The sequence below is a fragment of the Penicillium cosmopolitanum genome (genome assembly GCF_028827165.1).
Source record: "Penicillium cosmopolitanum strain IBT 29677 chromosome Unknown utg000005l:1.0-4006212.0:1.0-4009387.0, whole genome shotgun sequence".
Lineage (NCBI taxonomy): Eukaryota > Fungi > Ascomycota > Eurotiomycetes > Eurotiales > Aspergillaceae > Penicillium > Penicillium cosmopolitanum.
This window is the reverse complement of record NW_026622675.1, coordinates 2,573,303-2,600,109: the sequence shown is the minus strand read 5'-3', so window position 1 is coordinate 2,600,109 and position 26,807 is coordinate 2,573,303. Positions and strand designations below refer to the sequence as shown.

The 26,807-nt window shown below is 48.3% G+C and overlaps 12 protein-coding genes across 12 annotated transcripts; 5 read left to right on the top strand and 7 right to left on the bottom strand.

Annotated features, from left to right (window-relative positions):
• Positions 1 to 1,161: 1,161 nt before the first annotated feature.
• On the top strand, positions 1,162 to 3,353 carry hsp90 (chaperone Hsp90; the record flags this gene model as incomplete). Its single annotated transcript, XM_056628616.1, has 2 exons — positions 1,162 to 1,419; positions 1,494 to 3,353. The coding sequence occupies 2 exons, from the start codon at positions 1,162 to 1,164 to the stop codon at positions 3,351 to 3,353; spliced, it is 2,118 nt and encodes a 705-aa protein (XP_056491350.1).
• A 1,251-nt stretch (positions 3,354 to 4,604) lies between these two features.
• Positions 4,605 to 5,494, top strand: N7509_003978 (uncharacterized protein; the record flags this gene model as incomplete). The annotated part of the gene is made up of 4 exons (XM_056628615.1): positions 4,605 to 4,735; positions 4,786 to 4,953; positions 5,017 to 5,064; positions 5,146 to 5,494. 4 exons carry the CDS (start codon positions 4,605 to 4,607, stop codon positions 5,492 to 5,494), a joined length of 696 nt encoding a protein of 231 aa, XP_056491349.1.
• Positions 5,495 to 6,256: 762 nt separating this feature from the next.
• On the top strand, positions 6,257 to 6,702 carry N7509_003977 (putative quinol monooxygenase; the record flags this gene model as incomplete). Its single annotated transcript, XM_056628614.1, has 2 exons — positions 6,257 to 6,278; positions 6,416 to 6,702. The coding sequence occupies 2 exons, from the start codon at positions 6,257 to 6,259 to the stop codon at positions 6,700 to 6,702; spliced, it is 309 nt and encodes a 102-aa protein (XP_056491348.1).
• A 544-nt stretch (positions 6,703 to 7,246) lies between these two features.
• Positions 7,247 to 9,602, bottom strand: N7509_003976 (uncharacterized protein; the record flags this gene model as incomplete). Its single annotated transcript, XM_056628613.1, has 4 exons — positions 7,247 to 8,274; positions 8,348 to 8,815; positions 8,892 to 9,276; positions 9,426 to 9,602. The coding sequence occupies 4 exons, from the start codon at positions 9,600 to 9,602 to the stop codon at positions 7,247 to 7,249; spliced, it is 2,058 nt and encodes a 685-aa protein (XP_056491347.1).
• An 852-nt stretch (positions 9,603 to 10,454) lies between these two features.
• N7509_003975 (ankyrin repeat domain-containing protein) lies at positions 10,455 to 11,591 on the bottom strand (the record flags this gene model as incomplete). The annotated part of the gene is made up of 1 exon (XM_056628612.1): positions 10,455 to 11,591. One exon carries the CDS (start codon positions 11,589 to 11,591, stop codon positions 10,455 to 10,457), a length of 1,137 nt encoding a protein of 378 aa, XP_056491346.1.
• Positions 11,592 to 12,727: 1,136 nt separating this feature from the next.
• On the bottom strand, positions 12,728 to 13,828 carry N7509_003974 (uncharacterized protein; the record flags this gene model as incomplete). Its single annotated transcript, XM_056628611.1, has 4 exons — positions 12,728 to 12,747; positions 12,890 to 13,057; positions 13,111 to 13,492; positions 13,541 to 13,828. 4 exons carry the CDS (start codon positions 13,826 to 13,828, stop codon positions 12,728 to 12,730), a joined length of 858 nt encoding a protein of 285 aa, XP_056491345.1.
• Positions 13,829 to 14,799: 971 nt separating this feature from the next.
• Positions 14,800 to 15,481, bottom strand: N7509_003973 (uncharacterized protein; the record flags this gene model as incomplete). Its single annotated transcript, XM_056628610.1, has 2 exons — positions 14,800 to 15,177; positions 15,227 to 15,481. The coding sequence occupies 2 exons, from the start codon at positions 15,479 to 15,481 to the stop codon at positions 14,800 to 14,802; spliced, it is 633 nt and encodes a 210-aa protein (XP_056491344.1).
• Positions 15,482 to 16,368: 887 nt separating this feature from the next.
• On the bottom strand, positions 16,369 to 18,724 carry N7509_003972 (putative AMP-binding enzyme; the record flags this gene model as incomplete). The annotated part of the gene is made up of 5 exons (XM_056628609.1): positions 16,369 to 16,474; positions 16,573 to 17,759; positions 17,884 to 18,164; positions 18,220 to 18,475; positions 18,551 to 18,724. 5 exons carry the CDS (start codon positions 18,722 to 18,724, stop codon positions 16,369 to 16,371), a joined length of 2,004 nt encoding a protein of 667 aa, XP_056491343.1.
• Positions 18,725 to 19,444: 720 nt separating this feature from the next.
• Positions 19,445 to 21,306, bottom strand: N7509_003971 (putative arginine transporter; the record flags this gene model as incomplete). Its single annotated transcript, XM_056628608.1, has 3 exons — positions 19,445 to 20,689; positions 20,765 to 21,024; positions 21,096 to 21,306. The coding sequence occupies 3 exons, from the start codon at positions 21,304 to 21,306 to the stop codon at positions 19,445 to 19,447; spliced, it is 1,716 nt and encodes a 571-aa protein (XP_056491342.1).
• A 35-nt stretch (positions 21,307 to 21,341) lies between these two features.
• N7509_003970 (uncharacterized protein) lies at positions 21,342 to 21,554 on the top strand (the record flags this gene model as incomplete). The annotated part of the gene is made up of 1 exon (XM_056628607.1): positions 21,342 to 21,554. One exon carries the CDS (start codon positions 21,342 to 21,344, stop codon positions 21,552 to 21,554), a length of 213 nt encoding a protein of 70 aa, XP_056491341.1.
• Positions 21,555 to 22,655: 1,101 nt separating this feature from the next.
• N7509_003969 (MARVEL domain-containing protein) lies at positions 22,656 to 23,335 on the bottom strand (the record flags this gene model as incomplete). Its single annotated transcript, XM_056628606.1, has 3 exons — positions 22,656 to 22,764; positions 22,848 to 23,133; positions 23,257 to 23,335. 3 exons carry the CDS (start codon positions 23,333 to 23,335, stop codon positions 22,656 to 22,658), a joined length of 474 nt encoding a protein of 157 aa, XP_056491340.1.
• A 1,718-nt stretch (positions 23,336 to 25,053) lies between these two features.
• Positions 25,054 to 26,596, top strand: N7509_003968 (O-acetylhomoserine aminocarboxypropyltransferase/cysteine synthase family protein; the record flags this gene model as incomplete). The annotated part of the gene is made up of 4 exons (XM_056628605.1): positions 25,054 to 25,103; positions 25,190 to 25,688; positions 25,763 to 26,331; positions 26,395 to 26,596. 4 exons carry the CDS (start codon positions 25,054 to 25,056, stop codon positions 26,594 to 26,596), a joined length of 1,320 nt encoding a protein of 439 aa, XP_056491339.1.
• Between the last annotated feature and the right edge of the window lie 211 nt (positions 26,597 to 26,807).

Below are 26,807 nucleotides of genomic sequence, written 5' to 3'. Positions count from 1 at the left end.
CTTTTTTTTCTTACTCTTCTGGTCTGTGGTTTAGCTGTCGTGTTGTCTGGCTTCACGCTTCTTTGCCCCCTATATTTTCTCCATTGTCTTTTTTTTTCTTTTTCTCCATGTTATGTTAACTTTTTGTCACCATGACCTGTGTACCGCAAGGGCCAACCTATATCGCATACTTTTTATCTAGCATAGCAAGCAAGTTCCAGGGTTTTTGAGGTGTCGTACCAATCGGTTCCAGATTTCCCTTTTTTTTTCATTATTCTCTTGTTTTCCCCTATGTATTTTTCTATATGCACCTCTCTTTCTTTCAGTTGCCCGGGTGTTAATCTCTACTCCACTCCACTGGAGGCGGTGTGGAGTACCACCTGGGCATGCAGGTAGATTCCAGGAATGTTCCAGATACTAGTTTCTTCCATCAGTTTCCTCCTAGATGGTACAATTCAATTTAGAACCGTCGTACAAAGATTCCCCTGCCTTAGCCCTGGCCTCCTGCTGTGTTTGTGTTCCCCAGCCCTAGACGTATATACAATTGGAATGGCTGGTTCCAAGATCCCATTGTCGAAGGTTCTAGATGTGTGGATGCCTTATGCCTTAGGCATCAATGCAGCTCTCCCCAGGCTTCTGAAGATGTGAAAGCTCTCCCCAAAGTCAGAGAAAGACCAAAGAAGAGAGACAAAAAAGTGGGCACCCTAGCTAGACAAAGAAAAAGCAAAAAAGAGCCGCCCTTTCTAAAGGAGAGAATCCTCTAGAACTGCCGGTTGGGGCAAAGCACCAAAGTTGCCTGACGGGCGGTGGAAGTTGCTGGATCGCCGTGGAAACCCACCAGAAATTTTTGGAAACACAAAAGCCTTCCCGCTCTTCTCTCCTCTTCATCCACCCTCCCCCTCAAATACGGATCTGCTTCTGGCCAGCAGTTCTTCTCTTTTCCTTCTTTAGCATTTTCTTGTACGTTGACCCCTTTCCCCTATATCCCATCTCCCATCTCTCATCTATCTCCCATCCTGCCATTCACCTACTCTCATCTCCCATCTCTCTTGAGCCCCTCTTCCCCACTTTCCAATCTGGTGTCAAGAGGACAAGAAAGAAGAGAAAGAGAGAGACATTGGCTTCACTCCTCCATTGCCTCGGAATTGTCATTCTAATACCTTCCAGAATTTCACCGCCATCATGCCCGAGACCTTCGAGTTCCAGGCTGAGATCTCTCAGCTGCTCTCGCTGATCATTAACACCGTCTACTCCAACAAGGAAATTTTCCTTCGTGAGCTGATCTCCAACGCCTCCGATGCTCTGGACAAGATTCGCTATGAGTCCCTCTCGGACCCCTCCAAGCTCGACTCCAACAAGGATCTGCGTATCGACATCATCCCCGATCTCGAGAACAAGACCCTGACCATCCGTGATACCGGTATTGGTATGACCAAGGCTGTAAGTTGATTTGTCTAATCCCCCCTCCCACACACAATGATGAGTCATACTCGATCCTAATACGAACTTTCTAGGACCTGATCAACAACCTGGGAACGATTGCCCGCTCTGGTACCAAGCAGTTCATGGAGGCTCTGTCCGCCGGTGCTGACATCTCCATGATTGGTCAGTTCGGTGTCGGTTTCTACTCCGCCTACCTGGTTGCCGACAAGGTTACCTTCATCTCCAAGCACAACGATGATGAGCAGTACATCTGGGAGTCCGCCGCTGGTGGCACTTTCACCCTGAACCAGGACACCGAGGGCGAGCAGCTCGGCCGTGGTTCCAAGATCATCCTTCACCTGAAGGATGAGCAGATGGACTACCTCCAGGAGGCCCGCATCAAGGAGGTTGTTCGCAAGCACTCCGAGTTCATCTCCTACCCCATCTACCTTCACGTCCTGAAGGAGACCGAGACCGAGGTCCCCAACGAGGAGGCTGAGGAGACCAAGGAGGAGACCGAGGAGGGTGACGAGAAGAAGCCCAAGGTCGAGGAGGTCGATGATGAGGAGGAGAACAAGGAGGAGAAGAAGAAGACCAAGACCGTCAAGGAGTCCAAGATCGAGGAGGAGGAGCTGAACAAGACCAAGCCCATCTGGACTCGCAACCCCACTGACATCACCACTGAGGAGTACGCCTCCTTCTACAAGTCCCTCTCCAACGACTGGGAGGACCACCTCGGTGTCAAGCACTTCTCCGTTGAGGGTCAGCTCGAGTTCCGCGCCATCCTCTTCGTCCCCAAGCGCGCTCCCTTCGACCTGTTCGAGACCAAGAAGACCAAGAACAACATCAAGCTGTACGTTCGTCGTGTCTTCATCACCGACGATGCTACCGACCTCATCCCCGAGTGGCTCAGCTTCGTCAAGGGTGTCGTCGACTCCGAGGACCTGCCCCTCAACCTGTCCCGTGAGACTCTCCAGCAGAACAAGATCATGAAGGTCATCAAGAAGAACATCGTCAAGAAGACCCTCGAGCTCTTCACCGAGATCGCCGAGGACCGCGAGCAGTTCGACAAGTTCTACTCCGCCTTCAGCAAGAACATCAAGCTCGGTATCCACGAGGACGCCCAGAACCGCCCCACCCTGGCCAAGCTCCTCCGTTACCAGTCCACCAAGACCGGCGACGAGCAGACCTCCCTCGCCGACTACGTCACCCGCATGCCCGAGCACCAGAAGAACATGTACTACATCACCGGCGAGTCCATCAAGGCCGTCGCCCAGTCCCCCTTCCTGGACACTCTGAAGCAAAAGAACTTCGAGGTCCTGTACCTCGTCGACCCCATCGACGAGTACGCCTTCACCCAGCTGAAGGAGTTCGACGGCAAGAAGCTGGTCGACATCACCAAGGACTTCGAGCTCGAGGAGACCGACGAGGAGAAGGCCGAGCGCGAGAAGGAGGAGAAGGAATTCGAGGAGCTCGCCAAGGCCCTGAAGAACGTCCTCGGCGAGAAGGTCGAGAAGGTCGTCGTTTCCCACAAGCTGATGGGCGCACCCTGCGCCATCCGTACCGGTCAATTCGGCTGGTCCGCTAACATGGAGCGTATCATGAAGGCCCAAGCCCTCCGCGACACCTCCATGTCCTCTTACATGTCTTCCAAGAAGACCTTCGAGATCAGCCCCAAGTCTTCCATCATCAAGGAGCTGAAGAACAAGGTTGAGGCCGACGGTGAGAACGACCGCACTGTCAAGTCTATCACTCAGCTTCTGTTTGAGACTTCCCTGCTCGTCTCCGGTTTCACTATCGAGGAGCCTGCTTCTTTCGCTGAGCGTATCCACAAGCTTGTTTCTCTCGGTCTGAACATCGATGAGGATGCTGAGACTGCTGAGGAGAAGGCTGCTGAGGAGGCTCCTGCTGCTGAGGCTACTGGCGAGTCTGCTATGGAGGAGGTCGACTAAATGCATTCAGCTAGCGAAGCTATGCTAAAATGCGTTTGATTTGAACTCTCTTTTCCTGCCGGCCTTGTCTTTGCCTTGATTTGCTAAACTTCTTACGGGAAATGGGAAACGAACGGGATCACGACCCTTGATGCTTTTTTTTAACTTTACCACTATTGTTTTGAAATGAGAATTTTTCTTTTTCTTCCTTATTTATCAAGTGCATTCTATTGATTGAGTTCTTGAAACTTTTACCTCTCTTAAAATTCGGGCGTTGATGTTTGGTTTGGCTTGCTTTCCATTCATGCTTTTGTGCCTTTTGTAGATTTAAATTTAAGTTGCTTTTCAAGGTTTCATTCAAATGTGATCTGGCTCGTAGCTTTGGAATTGATGCTCGTGCGTAGTGTAGTGTAACAATCAATGTTGTACTTACCGTGTCCTGTCTTTGGTAATGCTGTTTAGCTAGTAACATCCATCCAGTGCAGGTAGGTAGTAGATACCAGGTTCAATGGGATCCAATTAAGGAGAAATAATGCAATGCTAGTAGGAACTTGACTCGGAGAGAATAAGAATTGAATTGAAATATCATAGATGAACGAACTTGGTTTAAATACAGTGAAGCTCGTCATATTTAATCACCCTGGTACTGAAGACGTATCTTTCACGTACCTAGAAGCCCTAGAGAGAAATTGAAGAAACTTGAAGCTATAGAGGTGAGGATGAATTGGAAAGACGCGTGTGACTTATCCACGTACAAGATCGACTTTTATCCAGATGCCAGTGGAACTTGAAGCTTTCGATATCCAGGACTACTGTATCAAGTCGAGTTCGGATATATATTCGGAGTTACGGTCATGTATGTGAGACAAAATGCTGACCATGATTTACTAGTGCAGGTGTCAAGGTTGGTGATCTCGTGGCAGCTACCCGTATACAACCCATGCTATACTATACCCAGAGCTCCGGGATAATTTAGGGATTGGCTTCACTTTATCATTATGGGGTATGTATCTGCCAGTGCGATACCAGTAATGATGAAAGTCTGCCCAAGAGAAGATATGAAATCGAATCTGATTTGACGAGAATGAAACAATACTGCACCTATAATTAGTATTTAGTGGGCCCCTTCCTTAATCTAAAACCGTTGATTCCAAAGCCCACCTCTCCTCACTTCCCCAGAAACTTTCCATGTGAGGTTTTACCAGAATTCATTCACCATTACTCCGTATAGTCTCACTCATCGCGGCTGACTGACTATTCCTCGAATCAATTATGATGGAATCTTCATACAGCCAAGGCTCTTTGCGCTATTTCTTTTTCCACGGAAATCACGGCGACGTTCCCCTTCCACACCATCTGACCGTCGAAGCCAACGTTGTTGTCTTTAATGGGAAAGGCGAAATGTAAGCCCGTCCTGGTGCCCCTTGCTTTGACGAATATTCTAATGAAGAAGTTTATTTGGCCAAAACTTTGATAAGGGACCATCTTGTTACGAATTTCAGGATGGGATCTGTAGAAACGCAGATGGCCAAGTCGAGGGCCCCTTACCGGCAAAGTCTTTCGTGGAAAAGATCATGAAAAATATTTCTGTGCCGTCGCTTATCCTAGCGGAAGTTCCGAGGTAGGTGCTTATGCTTATGCCCGATACATTCGGTCGAATCATTCATGGCTAATGCCTAGGTAGGCACCAAATGGGGGTTGATCTGGAAGTCGAGGACACATTTTTCTATATGTAAGTCCCCCCCTCCCACACTCCAGGCTAGAATTTCACCACAAAATAACTTCTGACAATGCTTAATTTCGGTTTATAAAGAGCTATCCTTGTCCTCGGAAGAAGTGATATCCGCCCTTGCACTGCTGGCGATAGAGAGTACCTCTCAATCATGATGAAGACATTCGTCCCTCGAATGCTACGCGTGATGGCTCCGACAGCTAGTGAATACCTACCAGGAGATGCACATAATGTGTGTATTGGTGTTGCCGATCGTATGGAAATGATTGAGGATGATCCTGACTATCACACATTCATTGCGATGTATCGTGGTCGTTATGTCCAGAAGCCATTGCCGCGAAGAGCAGTGGTGGAGTTATGTCTGCTGCACGTTCTGAAAATGCCGTTTGAGTTGAATACTTCAATCAAGAATTCACTGATTCGCTATTGATGCTGGTCATACTATGTTATTGTATCTTTGTGGAAATGTTAAGCATAGCATACTTTTACAGATTAAATAAATATCTGCTCAATCTATCCCAAACTGGAATCAGGTCTCACAGCGGGACATAGTTCCTGAACCTTGCCGAGAGACAACCGAATCACTCCGCATCTTCTATCCAAAAGACTCTAAATAATTGGCCAATTTATTCCATCTTAAGTAGGTACTAGTCTTAGAAGGATGGTCAACAAGTTGGAAACTTTTGCGGCACCTCTGTAGGATATGACTATTATAATAGAAGCCCAGCCTGTACATAAGAAAACGGGTCAAGTATGTCGATCACAGCAAGGGACCCTGGTTCCAAGTCTTTTCCAAAGAGATTCAAACTTAATTCACCGCCCAGCAACGCCACCTGAAGCCTGACTTTTCATTTATTTTCAGTGGAAAAAAAAGGCCATACTCTACAAAGTAAGTAAAATATACCTACTTCCATCGGTACCAAAATGTAATTCCTTAGCGCAATACACAGCCCCAGAACCATCAAAACCCGCCACTTAAGCAGTCGGGATCACCTCGGGAGCGGCCTCGGGGTTTTCGTATTTGACTCCACACCGGCTTCACACCGATGCAAATATCGGGAGAAAGAAATGATACGTATAAAGGACCACTGCCCCGCGATTGCCCCGCCGAATCGAGGGGTTGAATTTCGTGTCCTTGATCTTACCATTCCTCCATCTTCAATAACATCCAATATCACATCCATCGCCCACCATGGTTTACACAATCGTTGTCCGTACGTATCAACCCTACCCCATTTCATTCCTCCGCATCCAAACCTTAATTCCCAATGGATTTCTTCTTCCTTTCCGGCAAATACCGTAAGGCCAAAGCCAAAGCAAAGACGTCATTGCTAACGCGCTTCTCCTCCAGACATGCGCGCCAAGTCCGACCAGGAGTCCATCTCCAAGCTCCACGCCAAACTCCTCGAGGCTTCCGCCGTCTACTCCCAGGACAAGGAGACTCTTTCCTGGTTCGTGATGCAGTCTGTCCACGACCCGCAGGACTTCACCATCGTCGAGCGATACCTCCAGGAATCTTCGCAGCAGTACCACCTGAACAACCCTTACTGGAAGACTTTCGATCCTTATGTTATTCCCCTCCTCGAGAAGGATATGGATTTGCGTCGACTTGAGGAGCTGGTTCCTTCTTCCAACTAGATTGAGCCAGAGGGTACACTATGATCAGTTGAATTGAGCTGGTGATACCTGTGTATAAGGATAAGGATATGAAAATGAATCAATGTGAATAACTGCTAGTATATAACGACTGGAACTTGAAGGCAATATCAGGAAACTTGAACTTCTTGATTATCTCGTATCGTGTATTTACTTTATTCCAGCAAGATCGAGTTGTCTAGCACCTCTCTCCACGAAAAATGTAGCTGCAAAGTAAACGAAACTCCAAGGGGGGGGGGGGCGGGGAAGGAGAAGGTAAAGCGGAAGAGACAACACCGGAAAAAGCAAACGCTACTTGATGGGGAATAAATAAGAGGGATGAGCGCCACACCACACCATTAAACTCGAAAGCGCCAGCATAACAAAGTGGACTTTTCCGGTCCTGGGGTTTGCGGAGTAAAATCACGTAAAATCAAGAGAGAAAAAACCCTTGCGCAAAACTCATTGGGTCCATCCATGACTGACCATGTTCAGCTCCGTCCGTAAAAGATGCAAAGAACACATGCTTGGGCGAGAATAAACTTAATCACCGCTCAAGAGTGCCGTACCAGTAATCCAAGTGTAGATCTGACAGGCTACGAGTCGGCAACCCCCAAGTCCGAGCTAACCAGAGCGCCAATCCACCAACAACCCCAACACTACCAACGATTTGAACAAGAGCCCAACTCCGTCGTCCGAGGTCGTCAATCCATCCAACTATACCCAGCGGGTCGTGGTGGCTCAGAGAAATTTGATAATCAGCAGTAGATCGCATGGAATGTAGACCAGGGTGCTTGTCGTTTGATGGTGTGTATAAACCACAGAAGCCGGGTGTCTTGGAGATCGGGACCAGAGAACCATCGATCACGCACTCGCTCAGTTTCTCTGTTAGCCAAACAGCCCGATCACCCCGTGCCAGAGAAGCGTATCGATCACGTTCATTTTGCAGGCTTCGCTGTAGATCCGTTGCCCAGTGGGCTAAATGGACCTGGGCCATGCGCTCCTCGTGGCGGGTATAGTCCGAAAGTCGCGCCATGGCATAGCTAGGAGGTGAAGGACCCCTGATGGAGCAGAATGAGGAGTTTAGTGAATCGGCTGATAAAGCTTGCCAGTTTGATCTGTCTGCGGAAAAAGCAGGAGATAGAGGTGCGGTCGGTGGTGGTGGTGCAGCGGAGAATTCACCACCTCGTTGGACTAACTTCTTAGCAGCTGAATGGCGCATCCAGGCGAGGTGTTCTCTATCGAATAATTTATGTACCAGAATATCCAATTCCGATGCAACGAGTGGTTGTACATAATCTGGGCTCATTAGTGTGCTTGCATCCATGACTTCCAAGTCTGTGGTTTTCTCGGATGACACTGTGTACGGTGGCTGAGGGTCAAGTCCTTCCAGTCCTTCCGGCGGTGCTCCAAACAAGAATGGTTTGATTCCGGCACTCTGAGCCTCTTGGTGAAATCGAACCTTGGTCATTTCAATTTGCTCCGGTGGATATTTATCGGCTTTGGCCACGACCGGAATGACATTGGTCAGTTCACAAAGCTTTCGAATACATTCAATATCCGTTGAGAGCGTAGCTGGAATCTGTTAGCATATGTTGCGCTTTTTTTCCTCCTTTTTTTCATTTTAGCACTGGACCACAAATCTTACCATTCGAGACCAAATAAATAATTGCATCAACCTGAGACCCTCCATTTCCAGCAAGTAAATTCTGCATATCCACACTCGAACTGTTCAAAGCAGCAGTAGCCCGGTGAAATTGCTGACGCATATACTGCAAAATAGCATCTGTCTGACCAGGCCGACTCAATGAAATAGCCGAAGTATCAACAAAACAAAGATTTCGCTCCAGCACAATCTCGCCGATACTTTTTCGACGCCGCAACACACGCGAGTCCTCCAGGTCAGACCACCAGGCAGGATACGGTTTGGTGCTAGCGTAGATCTCGTTGATAGCACTGAGCGCCCCGCGAGTGGGGACTGATCCAGAGGAGTGGGCCCGTGATGAGCGGCGCCGCTCAAGTGAGGTTATTGGGGAAGGGGAACCGAGGGAATCAACGTGTACGATGTCTTCGCAAGTCTGAACGATCGATTTTATAAGGGATGTTTTGCCCGATCCTGTTGTTTGTTGTTAGCGGGAAGGAAATACGGCGTATTGATATTAACTCATTGCCCATAGTTTGGGCCAACCTACCGGAAGCTCCGGCGATAAGTATTTTGAACCGTCCCATGGCTTTTCCTCGCTCGGTAAACGGTCGTCTACTAGGCATCTTGATACTTGGCATGATAAGCTGGGGCGCTCCACTAGCCCCTAGGCGGGGAGAGGGTCCGGGTCTTTCATCCTCGTCTCCGGATGCAATAGCCTGGCTGTTTATTTCGTCGGCGATAGAGATATCGTCGAGAGGTCGGAGGGAGTGGTTTGAAATGGATTTAGGACTGCTAGGCAAGGAGGGCGCATCGTCGGGGTTGAGCGGGGTTAACGGGCGAGAGACTGTATCGTGACCAACGGGGACGGGCGGGATGGATGAACCTCGCACATCTGGCTGGGACGGCTTGATCGTTGACCGGCGTCTCGACTCCTGAGTGTTCGTCATATCATCATTTGAACTCTGCGAGGGGCTACGAGAGTGGCCTTGGGGTCCTTTGTCGGTGTAGAATGCGCGCGGCGAGTTTGCGGACAGTTCGGATCGTAATAGCGTTTCGCTTAGACTGTGCACTCCATACATACTATCTTTGACATCATTTTGTTCGTCCGGGGTAGACTGGATTCCGAGTCGGAGGCATCCAGATTGCGGGATAGGAAGAAGGTTGCGGGGGTAGCGGTGGTGCGGGGGTCAAGGGAGGGAGATGGGTGGTCTAGGGAGGCCTTTTGGGGGTAGAGCGGTAGATCTGGAGCAGGACGCATGGTTGGATCATGGAGGAGGAGTTTGAAAGGAGTTAAGTTGGTGAGACTTTCTTTATCAGAGCTACAAATGGCGGGGAGAGGGGGATCATCATATCATGTCATGCTGCGTATGTAAGCCATCATCACATCACGCGGTGAACGCGGCATAAACATGCCACTCAGACATGGGTTGAGGACAATGTGAAAGTTGAATTTTGAAAAATAGAAAGTCGGAAAGTACCAATATTCTTTTATTTAGTCCATGATGTCCACGGAGTATACATCTATATGAGTGGGGCGTGACTCTACAATCTTATCGAGCGGGCTTCCTTTCCTACCTTAAGGTAGGATCTACCTGGACCACGATATACAAAGGGATATTGAGCATGGGGATATGATAGTGCCATTCTCTAGTGTGGCTGGATTTGTTGGGATATCTTGAACTGATTGGCTGTATTCCAGAGATCATCTCCTGCAGCTTGTTTTTTAGTACTACCTCCTGGTGGCCTAACTGATACTTTGGTGGGACGAGGGATGCAGGTGAGAGTTTCTGTGTCTGATGTCATTATTTTTGACCTCCTTACATGCAACTGGCAAGATGGCCGAGCGGTCTAAGGCGCACGGTTCAGGTTTACCTGATCCTCTGAGATCTTCTATAGATTTCCGTGTCTCGAAAGGGGCGTGGGTTCGAATCCCACTCTTGTCATTTTTTGCTTCCCTACGCTCTGTTTTTTTTCAAGGAGAAGTGTTTTTTTTGTCGCGTTGTAGTGATAGAATGCATTGTTGGTTCAGCTGGCTTTATGACGGTAGCTTAGACTATGTTCCCGAGGTCATTATTCGTGCTTGGTCTACTAGGAATCCATATATAGTGTTTCAAGCTGAACTTTTCACCCGCTGTGCGGCTGCCTCATCTAGAATTCTTACAATTTCTTCATGGCCCCTCGCTTTTGCATAATTCCGTGGTGTTTCATCCTCTTCAACCGAAAATACAGAAATATCCGCCCCTTTTTCGAGCAGCATTCTTACAACAGCTTCATTCCCAGACGTAGCCGCAAAATGCAGTGCCGTATGTCCAAAGACATCACAGTTCTCCACGTTCGCCCCATACGCCAATAGTAACCTAACAGCCCATTCATTGCCATTCTTTGCAGCATAGTGCAGTGGCGTATTGTGTTCGTAAGGCTCAGATACGTTCACATTTGCACCCGCCGCTAGAAGCAGGTTAAGAATGGCTGCCTGCTTGTCATAATTCTCGACATCATATACACAACCAAGTGCCCAGAATAACGGTGTCCGTCCAGCGACAGAAATGACCTCTAGGTCTACCCCTTTCTCTAGGATCATCTTCACAATCGTTTCACTTTTAGACAGAGTTGCGTGATGAAGTACTGCTTCTCCCCCCTCCGTTAATGCTGCCACATCAGCTCCCCTCTCCAGAAGCAGTCTCACAACAGCTTCCTTCCCACCAGGGGGCGTGGTACGTAGACTACCACCAGCCGCATAGTGTAGAGCGGTCTCTTGGTGTGAATTAGTGGCATGAATATCTGCCCCCAATCGCAGGAGTACAAGGGCGGTTGTTTCGTGGCCATTCTCTGCGGCGAGTTGCAGTGGGCTACTTGTCGACCCCCATCCCATAAATATCGGAGACGATATATCCGCACCTGCGTCCGCCAAAATCTCGATGATGTGATGCATTCCGGCCTCTGCAGCGCGACATAGAGCTTTATTTTTCACTTCAGGTGGAATTGGTGCATCGTTGGTTTTCCTTAGGAGTTTGCGGATTACGGATGCTTGGTTTCTTTTCGCGGCCCATTCGAGGACGGGGGTTTCGTCGGTGCATATATGGCTGCGTGCACGTTGGTAAAGATGGGAATCGAGGATGTTGGCGTATCTACGCTCTGTGCGTAGAAATGAGCTGACATCTCGTGTTTCCAGAATGTCTGCTATCATGAGGAGGATCTCGGTTGGAAGGTTGAGCAGTGGACTTGGCCACACCTGTCTGATGGGCATATTGAATTCGATGAGTCGGTGACTACTCTAAATAAATTCTTCCGTTATTGCACGAGTATTACTTAATCAGGTGATGTAAAAGACAGATGTAGATGGGTGGAGATCTTGTCAGATGTTCTTTGCAACTTCATTATGTTTGGGCTGTTTGTCGAAATATTCTGCCCGATGGACACTTGCGGACTGATGATACGAGCTTGATCCTGGGCAGAAGCTATTTTAGTTTAGTGTATCTTGGCATCTAGGGTTTGGGGAACAGTGAAAGAACTCAGGAGTACAGGGGGTGACACCGATTTCCGGGATTACTGTATATAGTGTATGTCTGTCTCTAAGTTCAACTTTCAAGTTATTCCTAGTATGCCATTAAATCTAATTTTGAATAGTACTCATACTACCATCTAACTAATTTAAAAGGCTACCAGTATTTGTACACATCACAGAGATATATATCCAAGCGCAAAAGACCTTATTCTCACCAAAATCCAAAATAATTCCCTCCAGGACTAAAACCTCAACCCTTCTTCAAGCCCTAAGATTATTCCAAGAAATCATTACTTAAGAAACTTAGCCTAGTAACTAACTCCTCAAAAAATAACTTGACAATCCACTACCAGTATCCAAAACGGGAACAGAACTCCCAAATTTCAGACTCGGGTCTCAAACTTTTACAGCCCACTTCATCTAATTGGCAAGATGGCCGAGTTGGTCCAAGGCGTCAGGTTAAGGTCAACCTTAACTCCAATTTCCTGATCTCCGCAAGGGGGCGTGGGTTCGAATCCCACTCTTGTCATTACTTTTTGCTTCCTAGCCATTCGCATGTGGATTCGTTTGTTTTATCATGCCTTTTCACCTCAATTTCTCCGTGGCTATTGGGCGGGTTATCTGCGCGACCGGACTCGAAACCCAAAACTGAATTTTTCTGAAATCTGGTCCACACAGCTTGGCAGTAGCCCCAAGCATGATATTACCTAACAATATAATTTCTATGAGTTGAAAGACAACGGCGAGAAATGATATTTCATGCTATTCTATTCTCCAACATATTCTGTATCAGCGACGGAATTTTCATCCTAACTGCTGCTACAATCTTGGGTGTTTCGAGTCTTTCGTCCTCAACACCCAGATCGTTAGAAGCATATTTAGAGGAACGAACATGAAGCTACCTATCGTCCAACCATTAACCGAAGCTCCTTGGTCAGTGTAGGTGTATATAACTGCAAATAAGAATATTCCAAATGAAAAGACCCCTGAAAAAAGCAGGAGATACCACGGAACCGAAAAATCTTCATCTATCCAAATACCCCATCCTATTGGAGCATTCCGACCATTGGGGTCAATTCCCAATGGCTGCCGACGCTTCTTTGGAGTGCGTTGAAAAATATAGTGAGGATCTACTTCACCGAGATCAACATCAACGCTCGCGGTCTGGAGCCATTCTTCTATCTCTTCATCTACCTCGGGAATATCCCCTGTGTAGGCTGTTAACTGACATTTCAAACAAAAAACTGGTACTTAAACTCACGCCTAGCTTCGCTATCGGTGGGAAAGTAAATTCTCACTGATCGTATACGGTTGATCCAGTGTGAATCATCAATGGACCCGTGGCGTTCCTCGACTGGTAAAGTCTGTGATGTCCATGGCCCGCAGATTTCGATTCGAGGTATCCTGCGTTTCTTGCCCGTAGAGTTTGAAGCACAAGTAATTTCGGAATTCTTGTTACTATGGCTGTAATCATGAGGCTTTCCCTGCGATAACCATAAATGGACCATAAGCTTTGAGATACCATCCACAGGTGTCCCCTCGGAATCATCACGAATAGATTCCCAGTCTGTATCCTCGGTCTTTGGCCATTTCCATTCAATATCATTCACCAGCGGACCATCTTTTGTGTGGCTAAGTTCGAACTATGAAAGGTGAGCTAGCCCGGTGATAGGTTGAATTGATTAACTTACCCGTGCCAAGCGAATGCTGCTAAACCCACGAAGCTCCCCAAGCCTTCTCCAAAACGGTCTGAGGTGATGGTAGGTCTTTTTGACTCTCCTCATCAACCCATGGTCATTGACCTCAGTAATCTTCGTTTGCCACATCTTGCGTCTAGAATGATGTGGAAAGCAAACGATGAGAAACAATTTGACATCGGTGGTTTCACTTTCGTTTGCACCCTGGGAAACATCCCTGGTACGCTGGTCACGTCGTTGCCGGAGTCCTTCATGAGGAAGTATAGCGCGCTGGTCATTCATTTGAGATGGGTTCGATGTAGATGAATCCTGCTGTGACGTGCTGGCATTTCCTTTGTCAAGTCTCTCGTTTTTTGCATTGTTTGTATGTGATGCATCCTGATTTCGTTCGACCTGGGATAGATCCGATTGGAGAGATTCGGTAACCTTACCGATGTGCGCAACGTTGCCCGAAGATCGAATGGCTGATGCCAAAAGCCCCAAATTAACTTGCGACTGCTTGGTATCGCAAGAGAATTTCTCTCCACATCCCTACTTCATGTCAAAAAAAAAGAAAATTTGCTAAAGTCCCATCAACTTACACACGAGAAGCGAAATCGGATAGACCCCACAGGTGGTGACAGTGGCTGATTCTTCGACACTTCCCTACGCCACAATAATACAATGATAGAAAGCAACCCAATGCAGCAACTTAGAATTAAGATTGCAGTTATTGGAAAATGCCATCTGGCCGTCTTAATGAATGGCCAAGCGAGGAATAAGTGAACGGAAAGTAAAACAGGCAGCGAGCTTAGCTGTTTTGTCAATGTGTGTATATAAGTCTTCGGAAATTCTCCCAACCACAGTAAAACAATGGTGAAAAACAGCCCAATGCTGTAGTTTAGCATTAGAGTTGCAGTCATTGGAAGATGCCATCTGGCTATCTCAATGAGTGGCAAGCTCAGGCTCAAGCTCAAGAAAAGTAAAGCAAGCAGCCGGCCAATACTTCGCCGTTTTTTCAATGCGAGGCCATAAATTGGCCCTTCTTGGATTTCTGAAAGAAACTCTGCTTCTGCAAAGGGGGTACTGCGCCGAGGGAGATAATTATTGGATATTACGTGTTCAGGAAAATGCCGTGGGAAGGTAAATCGCATCTGGAGTTCATGGCTGGAGGGGAAATGTTCTGGCAGACTCCAATTATCGCGATTTAGAGAGTCGGGTCTATTTGCACTTTCCATACTCCAGTAACGGCCATTTTCGCAGGACTCAATCTATTATGACAGGTTAAAAATAGCTAACACGCCAACTTTGGTGGCACACTGGAAACTACTTGCCTTCATAAGATCAAGGCGATATTGACTGAATGAGAAGAATAGCCGCAAATATTCCTGGAAAGTCTGTGTCTTCGACCGATGAAGAAATCGCAGAGTTTCAAATAATTTATCGTCTCCTAAGCCCACTGGAATGTTTATTACACGGAGCGCGCTTGCCGGTGAGGCGTTGGATATCTCGTGCATAGGCGATGCCCAGTGATTACCGGTTTCAAATAGAAGAACGTAGGATGTTAAAGTGGAAGGAGATAATCCTTCGGGGGAGATGATTCTGGCGTCAGTCTCATCTGCTACGGATGTCGCCGTATTGATAGATGACGACTGCAAAATATATGAGCTAATGTGGCATACATACGTGTCTCAAACTCACCCTGTACTCCATCTCGGCATCCAAGGTCTTGGGTGCGTGGCGGTCGTCTCTGTCGTGATCACGAGGTGGGGGTCTGAAGAGCGCTCGCCGGAGATGGGCCAAGGAGTTGTCCAGAAATTGAGAAAACGCAGTCAACTGGTTGTTGACCATAATAAGACATGCTAGAAGAAGCGCTAGAAGGCGATGTTTCACGGGGACATATTCTTTCATATTCTCCAGCCGGTAACCATCAACTAGGTCTTCTGTCCGAGTCATCTTGTTCGAAGCTGCGATTGATGACAGGCAGGCTTGAGCGGAGCTCGAGAGTGATAGAGGTTCGCGAAATTCGATGATGATAATAAAGAAAGGCGGAGAATGGAAAAGATAACCAGGTTCATGGGCAGAGTGATAGCTTGAAAAGGTGGAGAAGTAAGGTGAGGCTGAGGCACAAGACTCTCGCGCCCAATCATTTCTATACAGTGGAGAGCGAATTCGTGTATGCACATAATCTTACGTGTTCAAAAACTGCTCCAAGACTAACATTTCGTAGTAAAAGAGACGAATCCCAAAGTAAAAATCCCGACACAAGTGCGGGCTGCGAATTAAGCACGGCTACTAGGGTAGTAATTACTAAGAAAACAGCACCTAGAGGGTGTTATTGAAGACGAAGACGCGTCTGAATTGCTTTCTCTATCTAGACCAGGCCTGAATACACTACTTATATCCTGCATACTATCACACCGCTAAATTGCGAAATTCCCACTCTAGTCCCATGGCCAGAAATAACTAAGGCACGTGCTAGTTACAAGCTACTCAAACAACTTGGAACAAGTGATATGCAGAAGAAACGAAAACAAAGCCCATAGATAGTCATGGCTAGAACTAATGTCGTTCTAATAAAGTCCGTACTCCAACTACCCAGCATGATATACCCAACGAAAAGAACTTGTTTTTCCAGAAAGCCTTGAAATTCAATATACTACAATGCCGACTAAACCGACATAATAATGCAGGACCCCTATATACAGTAACACATCTAGGCTGCACGCGAGTACCACCCCAGGAAATTTGATGAACTTGAAACTCGACTCGAGACCCCGGACAAGATAGTAATGTAATGATAAAGAGAAAAAATATATTCGAAAAAGGGCGGGCTGAGCAGTCTAAAGCTTGGCACGAGGAGCAGATTGTTCCTCCAGAGCCTTCTCGTAGAGTTGGTCCAGGAGTTGGCGGTAAAGTTTGACGGTGGGAGGACGCTTGAGCTTGAGACTAAACGTAAAAAAGAGTTAGTGATTGATTCAATCCAATCCAATCCAATCCAAGCATTGAAAAGCAGACTCGGCTTCTTGGGGGCCGGGGACACTTACGTAGGAGTGAGAAGATTATTCTCAACAGTAAAAGGCTCCAACTTCAACGAAACATTCTTAACGCGCTCATAACCAGCAAGTTTATGCTTCTTAGCAACACGCTCCAGATCCTTGAGCACAGCCCTCCGAATCTTCTCATCCGAAAGACTAGCCTTAATACCCTCCAAATCCGACTGATCAATCGTCTTACCAAGAACCTTCGAAGCAAAGGGGGCATACATATCCGGTGCAATGCCAAAGATACCAACCAAGAACGTCTGCACACTATCACCGTGCACATAAGCCTGAGCGAAATAGCCCAACTCGGAAAGAATTACACCCTCCAATCGCTCGGGGGAGATGTATTCACCCTGCGCGAGCTTGAGCACGTTCTTGCGGCGGTCGATGATGATGAAGCGGCCCATTTCGTCAATTTGGCATACGTCGCCGGTGCGGAACCAGCCGTCTTCTGTCATTGCTTTGGAGGTTTCTTCGGGGTTCTTGAAATATTCGGTGAACATGTTGTTGCCGCGCATGAGGAGTTCGCCGCGTGGGTAGGGCTTGTCGTTGACGGAGTACTCCATGTCGGGGAGGGAGACGAGGCAGGCTTCGACGCAGGGGGCTAGACGGCCGCAGTTGCCGGATGTTAGGTCGTCGCTTGATTGGGCGGTGCCGCAGGCGTACGACTCGGTTAGACCGTAGCCCTGTAGGACGTCGGTGCCTGTTGAGACGCGCAGGAAGTTGTGTAGGGTGGGATCCAGGGGAGCGGAGCCAGATACCATATATCTGGCTCGCTCGAGACCGAGGGCGGAAGCAACCTTCTTGGCCCAGATACGGTCGTAAAGAGCGTGGTGGATTGTGGCCTTGGAGGGGTCGGGGTTCTTGAGGTTGGCTGTCTTGGTTGCGACGATGTGGCGGGATAGTGCGCCCTTGAAACCAGGTTGCTCGACGGTGGCGGCGCGAACTGCTGTGCCGAAGCGGCTGTACAGACGGGGGACGGACATGAAGCCGGTTGGCTTGAGGAGCTTCAGATCGTCGACTAGCTCCATGATGTTGCCGTGGAAGTAGCCAATGCGAGCACCACCCCAGAAGGCAGTGTGCTCGGCAAGACGGGCGTAGATGTGAGCTAGGGGCAGGTAGGAGCACATGGTGTCACCCCGAGCCTGGCCGATAGTGATCAGACCGGCGGAGGTAGCAGCGACAGCGTTCTGGTGGGTCAGAACAACACCCTTGGGCGGGCCGGTGGTGCCGGATGTGTAGTTGATAGTAACGATGTCCGAGGCCGAAGGGGGGCTTATATTCACGCTTGGATGCCTCTCCAAGAGCCTCGACCTCGCTGATGGTGTAGATGGAAACATCCAGTCCGGCAGCGACGGAGTTGAGCAGAGCGCGCTTCGAGTGGCCGTCTTGCTCGCCGGCGTCGAGCGGGTCAAGACAGACAATCATCTTCAGACCAGGCATGGATGCCTTCAGCTTAAGGAGAGTTGGGATGTGAGGAAGGGAGGTGACGACACAGCTGAGTTCAGCGTGGTTAATGATATACTCGGTAGCATCTGGAGCTAGGACGTCGTAGATGGAGACTGAGTAGAGGCCTTGGAACATGCAGGCCAGATCTAGAAATCGTTAGATCTTCATCTCGATGGGAGGATTACAAAAGCAAAGACATACCGGTGATCTGCCACTCGGGACGGTTTTGACACCAGAGACCAATACCGTACTGGCCGTCACGGTGCACGTTGTGCTTCTGGTGGAGCTCGACCAGACCGGCACCGAAATCCGCCCGGCGCTTCTGCACCTGCTCGTATGTAAGCCATTGATATTGATCATAGGTCTTAGTGGTCGGGTTGTATGCGCGCCAGCCGAGGCAGTGGTTCTTAGGTTGACGGTTGGCCGTGGACTCGAACATGTCATGGGCAGTGAGGACCTGAACAACAGAGAAGAAGTGTTAGATGCATGTGTGTTTGTGTATGTGTCCGCCATAGCCGAGGTATAACCGTACCTGAGGGTCAAGAGTCTTCAGGAGTTCCTTCTGGTAGTTCCAAGCCCGGTAAACCCGGCTGCGACCTTCCTGCTCGGTGCCAGGAATGCCGACAGAGTACGGGGTGCCCTTTGGCGGGGGCTGCTTAAGCTCCTCTGCCTTGGCGAGATGGGCGGGCAATTGTGAGAAAAACATGGCGAGGGTCTAATCTGTTTCCAGGAGAAATTCAGCAGTCAGCAACAGCAACAGCAACAGCAAGCACATGCTTCGGATGTTGCGGGATAGCGATATCGCATACCGCGCAACGATGAGGGGAATCAGGAACAATGACGAACCAAGGAGAGGAGTAGAGAGAGGTAAAAGAGAAACGCTTTCCCAGAGCGACGAACGAGACCACAGGAGAAGAAAGGGAGTGTGGGGGAAGAGAAGAGGGAGAAGTCTGGAGTAAAAAGAGGAAAATCCGGAGAGAGCGACTCTTTTCGGAGAAATCTCCTGCCACGATGGGGTCGAAGCGCGGAAAGTACCTCGGCTCGTTTGGACAGCGGGTACCGGTACTTGTGTAAACTATGGGGAGACCAGCATAAATGGAGGTACCCCTTGAGTCCGGGTGGGTCACCCCTGGGGAAGTTATGCACTACGATGTCATCCGCCACATGCTCTTCCATACTTTTTCACATGGTGCTCGTGTCTATGTCTAAGCCATGTGTGAAACTTTATGTCTCGAATAAGCATGCTGTTCGTAAACTGGTTCAGTGTGGAGATGCTAGACTTTAATACACAATAATGATAATATATAGGATGGAGTAATGTATGTAGGATATGATACAGGATAAAAAAGGAACACTCAAAACGCCATGCCAAATGCCAAGAAATACGCAAAGACTATAAACAGATGCTTGCATGCATGTACAACCTCTAACCGCTGATCCACTGCCAGGTCTTGCCGTACCAAGTGGTCGGCTCGATCGTCTCCCAAGTCTCATTATCGAAGGTAGTCCGGCCAGTATCCAGATCAGCCTCAATAGCCTTGACAAACTTGGGACGGAAGATAGCCCAATGTCCCAAATACAGCACCACGAACAAGATGAGACTCAGATAATTGATGAAAAAGTTCTGCACATCGAACTTGGGAATAAAGCAGGTAAAGCCCTGGGTGAGAATGATGAGGGTGTTGAAGAAGAGGCCGTACCACGAGAACCACGGCTGCCAGATCGCCTTGTAAGGCAAGATATCGCGCGAAATGTTGCGCGCCTTCAACGCCCTCTGGAAGGCGATGTGGCAAGCGTTCAAAGAGCACCAGGTGATGAAACCAGCGACGCCAGAGATCTGGAGAAGCCAGTTGAAGACATCGGCACCGGCACTCGACACGTTGAGGAAACCAAGTAAACCGAACGCCGCGGTGAAAAGAACAGCGTAGTAAGGAACACCACCCTTGGAGGTCTTCTTCATAAAGCGAGGGGCGAATCCCTCCTGAGCCAAGCCGACGATGATACGACTGCCACTGTACACATTTGAATTGGCGGCGGAAAGCACGACAGTCAATAGAACAGCGTTGATGATATCCGGGAGGACACCGACACCGGCAAGTCGGGCAGCAATCACAAATGGCGAGGCGTTTGCATTCTGGGCGCTGGCTCCGCTACCGCTGCTAGCAACCATATCTGGGTTGTCGGAGGGGACCACAATTCCGATAAAGAAGATGGTGAGGATGAAGAAGAAAACGATGCGGAAGAAGGTCTTGCGAATGGCGGAGGGGACTGTCTTGCGAGGATTCTCTGTCTCACCGGCCGCAATACCAACCAGTTCGGTACCCTGGTAAGAGAAACCAGCCTTGATGAGAACGGACCAGAAGCCAACGAATTTGGCGACGGAGGGGGATGCGGTAACCTGGTAAAGATCTGGGGTCACAAAGGGACCAGGAGTCACCCAGTATCGGAAACCGATATATCCCTGCTGGCCTGCACCGGCGTTGATACAGATGGCGAAGATCATGAAACCAACCACGGTGAGAATTTTGATACTGGAAAACCAGAACTCAATCTCACCATAAAATTTGACAGGCAACAGATTCAGTATGATAATGACGACCCAAAAAATGGCGATAAAGATGGCAATTGGGATAGAATCGTCCCAAAATTGAATGATTAAACCGGTGGCAGTCTGAAAGGATAGGTGGTTAGTGACTGAGCAGCTAACTCCGAGCAGGAGGAGATATGGGGGGATAGTAGGATGTACCAATTCAAGTGCAAAAGTCGACGCCCAGGAAAACCAATAAATCCAACCCATCGAGAAACCCAAACTAGGATGAATCAATCGTGTCGCGTATGTCGTGAAAGAACCAGGAACGGGGATATAAGTAGCGACCTCTCCGAGAGCCGTCATAACGGAGTAAACGATCGTTCCGACGAAGATGAAAGCGATAAGAGCACCGACAGGGCCAGCGTTTGCGATGGCCGAACCACTACCAATGAAGAGACCAGTTCCAATGGTACCACCTAGACACGGCAAGCATGAGTATGAGTATAAGAGATTTTCCGCAGCTCTTCTAGATGTGTGTTGTACTCACCAATGGCAATCATCTGCAAGTGTCGACTCTTCAACTTCCGCTTCAATTCGGGTAGCGGGTTGGATTCACGGCTGGCGCCGTACTTCTCGTAGTCGACATCATCGTAGGCTTGGGCAGGGTGTTCTTGAGGCTGCGGCTCCATGATGGGACTCTCGGACACCATTTTCGGTTTATCAGACCACGGTGCGTTGGAGACCCGGTCGTCAGCCATGTCTGACCCGTAACGAGCAGTGAAGCAGTGACAAGATGCGCGATGGGGAAGGAAAGAGGAGAAAGAAAGGATCTGACTCGACTCTGGCTTTGGGGGGGGGCGCGCGCACTTTTGTCTCCACTTCAAACCACGAGCTGGTAGGTCGCGCGGCTGCCTCCGAGGGCTTCGAGATGTGGAGAAACACGCGACGCTTGTCAAACCCTATGCCTGAGATCGCGGAGGAGGGGAAATGGAAAAGTGTTATGTAAAAAGAAAAATCAATGCAACCTAGGACTGAAATGAAAGGAGGAATGACTCTTCTTTTTATCAGACGTTTCTGGCGAACTCTATTAGATATGTACAAAAGTACGGAGTAGACTATATCCCATCGGAGCAGAGTTTTCCTTTGCGCCCTGAGAGAGATAGTACCGGCGCGGCATCCATGTGGGCCATTAACCAAAGGAACAGATTTTTTAAATTTTTTCTTTTTGGTGGCGAACCTCTCATGGGATGCCGTTTTTCCTGACTAAGGTGCGCATACTGAGTATGCATATTACTTTCAGATAGAGATAAGAGGCTGGAACCGTCCAAGATGACTGTTCTTTGAGCAGCTTACTTGGGGGTCGTGCGGGCAGGAATCGAACTAAACTTCGCCCGATGTGACTCTGCATGAGCCCGCGCCGCCACCCGCCGATCGCGGCCACAGGTTTATACTCTTAACAGTACTCACTACTCACTATTCACTACTCGTACTCGTAGCTACGCATAGCTACATCTCTAATAGAATACATTAAAGATCTGAGAATACTGGCTAGAAGTAATAAATAAATAAAACGAACCTATAAAGACCCCATCATTATGTATTACTCACCTGCCCGAATCGGCATCGCCGTTTCCGGTGGGTGGGGCCGAGTTTGATAAGCATTCCAGTGGGAAAACCTTGGATCCATTGGAAATAGAAATGACATGATTCAGATCTGGTTCAAAGTATATCTATATCTATAGATATAGTTATAGTTACACCATCGATCGCACCATACTCACATTATCAAACTGCAAGCTTAATTAATTATCAATCGATGATAAACGGACTCAAGTAATTAATTCCTAGCTGTCATCTGCCATATGCCATATTTAATGTAGGAAACCCACTCAATTTGATAATAAATGCAAAGGTTCGCTCTCAATAATCACACAAGGAATCATCATGGAAACAAACAAACGCAGAAATGGAGAATCGAAACACCCCAGGGTATCGTGGAAATTTAACGCAGATTCATATTACCCATACCATCAATGACATTCCCGATCAGCAGAACATAAGAAAAATCCCCACGACTCAACTCTTCACCCCGCTTCAACTGCTATGCTCAAACCCCAAGGTGTGCATTATGCTGGGTCTTCGTCGCACTCTCGCCCGTACGACGATGATTCATAAGATCGACCACAGCAAAATAAGTAGTCACAGAGAAAAGAACCCTACCAATAAAAAATATGAATTAGCACATCGAATCATGGTTACAAACACTAAATCAAAATCAACTCGGGGAAGGGGGCCATACCACTCAAAAGCTCCAAAGACAGTAACAGCCTGAAGAGCCCGACAGGTACTATAATGACAGTACCGAGGCGGAGGAAGCTCAGCACCAAGAGCAATAAAGCCCGCGAACCAGAAGATCATCGTAATGATCTCGACAGCGGGAATCACAAAGCGATGCGCCAGTCGAGGGAAGAATATCGGGGCTGCACCGAGGTAGGGCGTCGCGACGAATGCTGTCCAGCAGCCTAGGAAGAGGAGGTAGTTTACTGTGTCGGATAGGGACCACCAGTCGTAGAAGGAACTGATAACTATACGCCAGTGGCCGTTAGCTTAGTTATTTATTGAAAGCATAGTTGGACGCATCGGAAAAGCTTTGTGCAAGCTGCGCTGAGCTGCGAAGCGACCGTTGAGAAGGTGGGGAATGAACGAACCATAAGCAGTCAAAGCGACCACGATCAAGCCGAAGATGATCTGCACGATCCGCACAGCTTGGATCCAGGGGAGATTCATGGCGGATGTGGGTGATGGTGTCGAGTATGTAGTTAGAAAGCAGAATATGTGAAAACGGCTGGAACTTGAAACTGCTGTAGTGATAAAATATGGCTATCAGCAAAAACGAACGCGGAAAATAGTCAACAAAGACCAGAGCTTCAGAACAGGTATCAGGTATATAAAGTGTTGGGCCAAACTTGAAGTTGGTCAGCCACCTTCGTCGCGCGCGCGTCATCGGTCACATCTTGGCAGTCAGGTGGCTTGCATGATAGGGCTGATGAGGAATTAGGGTTACCTTTTTGGTTTTGCGGGGATGAAGAATAGCTACTAGTATTCTTGGTGTGTAGCAGCTGATACTATAAGACTAGGTATAGCTTGTCGCGACCGATATTCGAAAGAATTGCCCAAAAGTTCCATCCCGACCTACAGTAACTATAATGTAGTTCTTAGATACTCTGCTGCCTACACCCGAGGCTATTTTATTTGCGCCTGAAGAAAGCAGAAAGTTGCACCGCCAATAGTAAGCTAGGGTCTTGGCTCGCTGCCTAAAGAACATGTGAAAAATGCCAGTGTTACTCGCACTCATTGGCAGGTCGAGTGGAGTGTGAAGATCGGTTCAAAGAGTTATGGAGCCTATTCGTATATAGTGTGCTATTATTAAATAAATGCCGTACCTATTATTGACCCAGCGCTTAGGTGGCTCTGTTTAAAACAAAGCTAAGCGGTTTGCTTTATTGCGGGTTGGGATGAGACGAGTTGGTGCCTGAAATATAAGGATCTATCCGGTTGGCTGATGCCGAGGGATCTTAACAATGTGGTACGAGTATTTGTAGAAAAAAGCAACATATGCTCCAGGGCAAATTATCCAAAAACAAAAAGGCAATATATTCGCATCTTCCTATCCATGTCAGCCTAGGACCCGTGAATGACGGAGGCAAACAGATCTATCATCCTTCGTTGACATAAAGCCAAAACAACTCCCACTCTGCGGAAGTTCCTCTGCTTCAACCTCCCCATCTCCGCTTCAATTTCCATATTAAACTCTGCTATGTTTTCCTCTGCTTTCTCTCTCTCTCTATCGCGTGGCTACTAATGAGAGCCCCGACAGTATATGGCTATGGGGGCTGATGAGAACTTCATCCACAACCTCTGGTTCCAGATGGATGAGCAGGTCAACGTCAAGATGATCCGTGACAAGTTCTCTGGTAAGAATCGTTTCCTCCTATTTCTTCTATAATGATACTAAAGTAATGGTGTTAGTAGGAGCAATGCTGGATAGTGCTTCGTACATATATGCGATGTGCCCATGCAATGCCATCACATAATGTGACCAATCCACCACAGTGCATGCATTGAATACGAACTAGCGGGGTTGGAACTGGGAAATAGACCCCTCTCAACTTGAATTCTCGTACGAGAAAGAGGATTGGATTGGATTGACCTCCGACGAGAATGAACGGAATCAAAAAAGGGTTCAATGATCACGCCATCGTGGGCCCGCGCTGGCGTGTTCATTGCCCCTCTTTGCTCTTTGCTGGAGCTGTCGCAATTTACCAGGGTAATGCTACCTTGCAAGAGGAGAGGGGCACTGAACTGCTATAAATCTACCCATTCCTGCTTCCGAGCTGCACAACGTTGTGTTGTGTTCTGATTTCTTCCTATAAGAGAAATAACCTTCCCGCCGATTGTCGTACACTTCCCCATCATTTTCCCCTTCACCTTCCCCGCATTTCATCATGTCTGATCCCCAGAATCTCCACTTTGAGACTCTCCAGTTGCACGCCGGGTAAGCGGGGCCTCCCAATCCTCTATTCAATTCAATTGAAAGAGAGACAGAAGCAAATAACAAAACCATCTCTAACACCACCCCAGCCATGAACCAGACTCCCAAACCAACTCCCGCGCCGTCCCCATCTACGCAACAACCTCCTACACATTCAATGACTCTGCCCACGGCGCCCGGCTCTTCGGCCTCAAAGAATTCGGAAACATCTACAGCCGAATCATGAATCCAACCGTCGACGTCTTCGAAAAGCGCATCGCCGCCCTAGAAGGCGGTGTTGCCGCCGTCGCGGCCGCATCAGGCCAAGCAGCCCAATTCATGGCAATTTCCGCCCTCGCCCACGCTGGCGATAACATTGTTTCCACGAGCAATTTGTACGGTGGTACTTATAACCAGTTCAAGGTCCTTTTCCCTCGGTTGGGAATTAAGACGAAGTTCGTTTCGGGAGATAATGCGGATGATATTGCGGCTGCTATTGATGATCGTACTAAGGCGGTTTATGTGGAGACTATTGGGAATCCGAGATATAATGTTCCGGATTTCGAGGCTATTGCTAAGGTTGCGCATGAGAAGGGTGTGCCGGTTGTGGTATGTGCCCCCCCTCCACCTCTTCTTCGTCTTTTCTTCATCCGAGCAAGAAATAACAAACATCCATCTCACAGGTCGACAACACCTTCGGTGCAGGCGGCTACTTCGCCCGACCAATCGATCACGGCGCCGACATCGTCGTCCACAGCGCAACAAAATGGATCGGAGGCCACGGCACAACAATCGGCGGCGTAATAATCGACAGCGGCAAATTCGACTGGGGCAAGCACGGCGCTCGATTTCCTCAATTCATCGAACCCTCCGAGGGCTACCACGGGCTAAAGTTCTGGGAAACATTTGGCTCCATCGCATTCGCTATCCGGGTTCGGGTCGAGACGCTTCGTGATGTTGGTGCTGCGTTGAATCCATTCGCGGCTCAGCAGTTGATTCTTGGTCTGGAGACGCTTAGTTTGCGCTGTGAGCGTCATGCCACAAATGCTCTGGCCCTGGCCAAGTGGTTGCAGAAGAATGAGCATGTTAGTTGGGTCTCGTATCCTGGTCTTGAAGATCATCCTTCGCATGAGACAGCGAAGAAGTATCTTCCTCGTGGTTTTGGCGGTGTTCTTTCTGTTGGTGTTAAGGGTGGTGCGGAGGCTGGGAGTCAGGTTGTTGATGGGTTTAAGTTGATTTCAAATCTTGCTAAGTATGTTTCCTTGTTCTTTTCTTTTCTTTCCTCGGCGAAGCGTTGTTTGCTAACATCCTCTAGTGTCGGCGATTCCAAGACCCTGGCTATTCACCCCTGGTCCACTACCCACGAGCAACTCACTGAGCAGGAACGCAAAGATTCGGGCGTCACTGAGGATGGAATTCGTATCTCTGTTGGAACGGAGCATATCGATGACATTATTGCCGACTTTGAGCAGTCGTTCCAGGCTTCCAAGGCTGCGGTGCCGGATCGTACGGCATAGTTGCGCACAGATATTTCGGACAAGTTTCAATTGAAAGGAAATAGGTTTGAGTAAATGGAAATAGGATTAATTGACGAATGAATGAAATTACTGTAAACAAATTGACTACAATCTGGATTGGCTCTGGCCATTTCCTGTGTGAGGGGGGGGTTTTCCCTGATCCTTCATACTTCTCATGGAAATAATAGAGCTCTGTCGAGGGGAAACATTT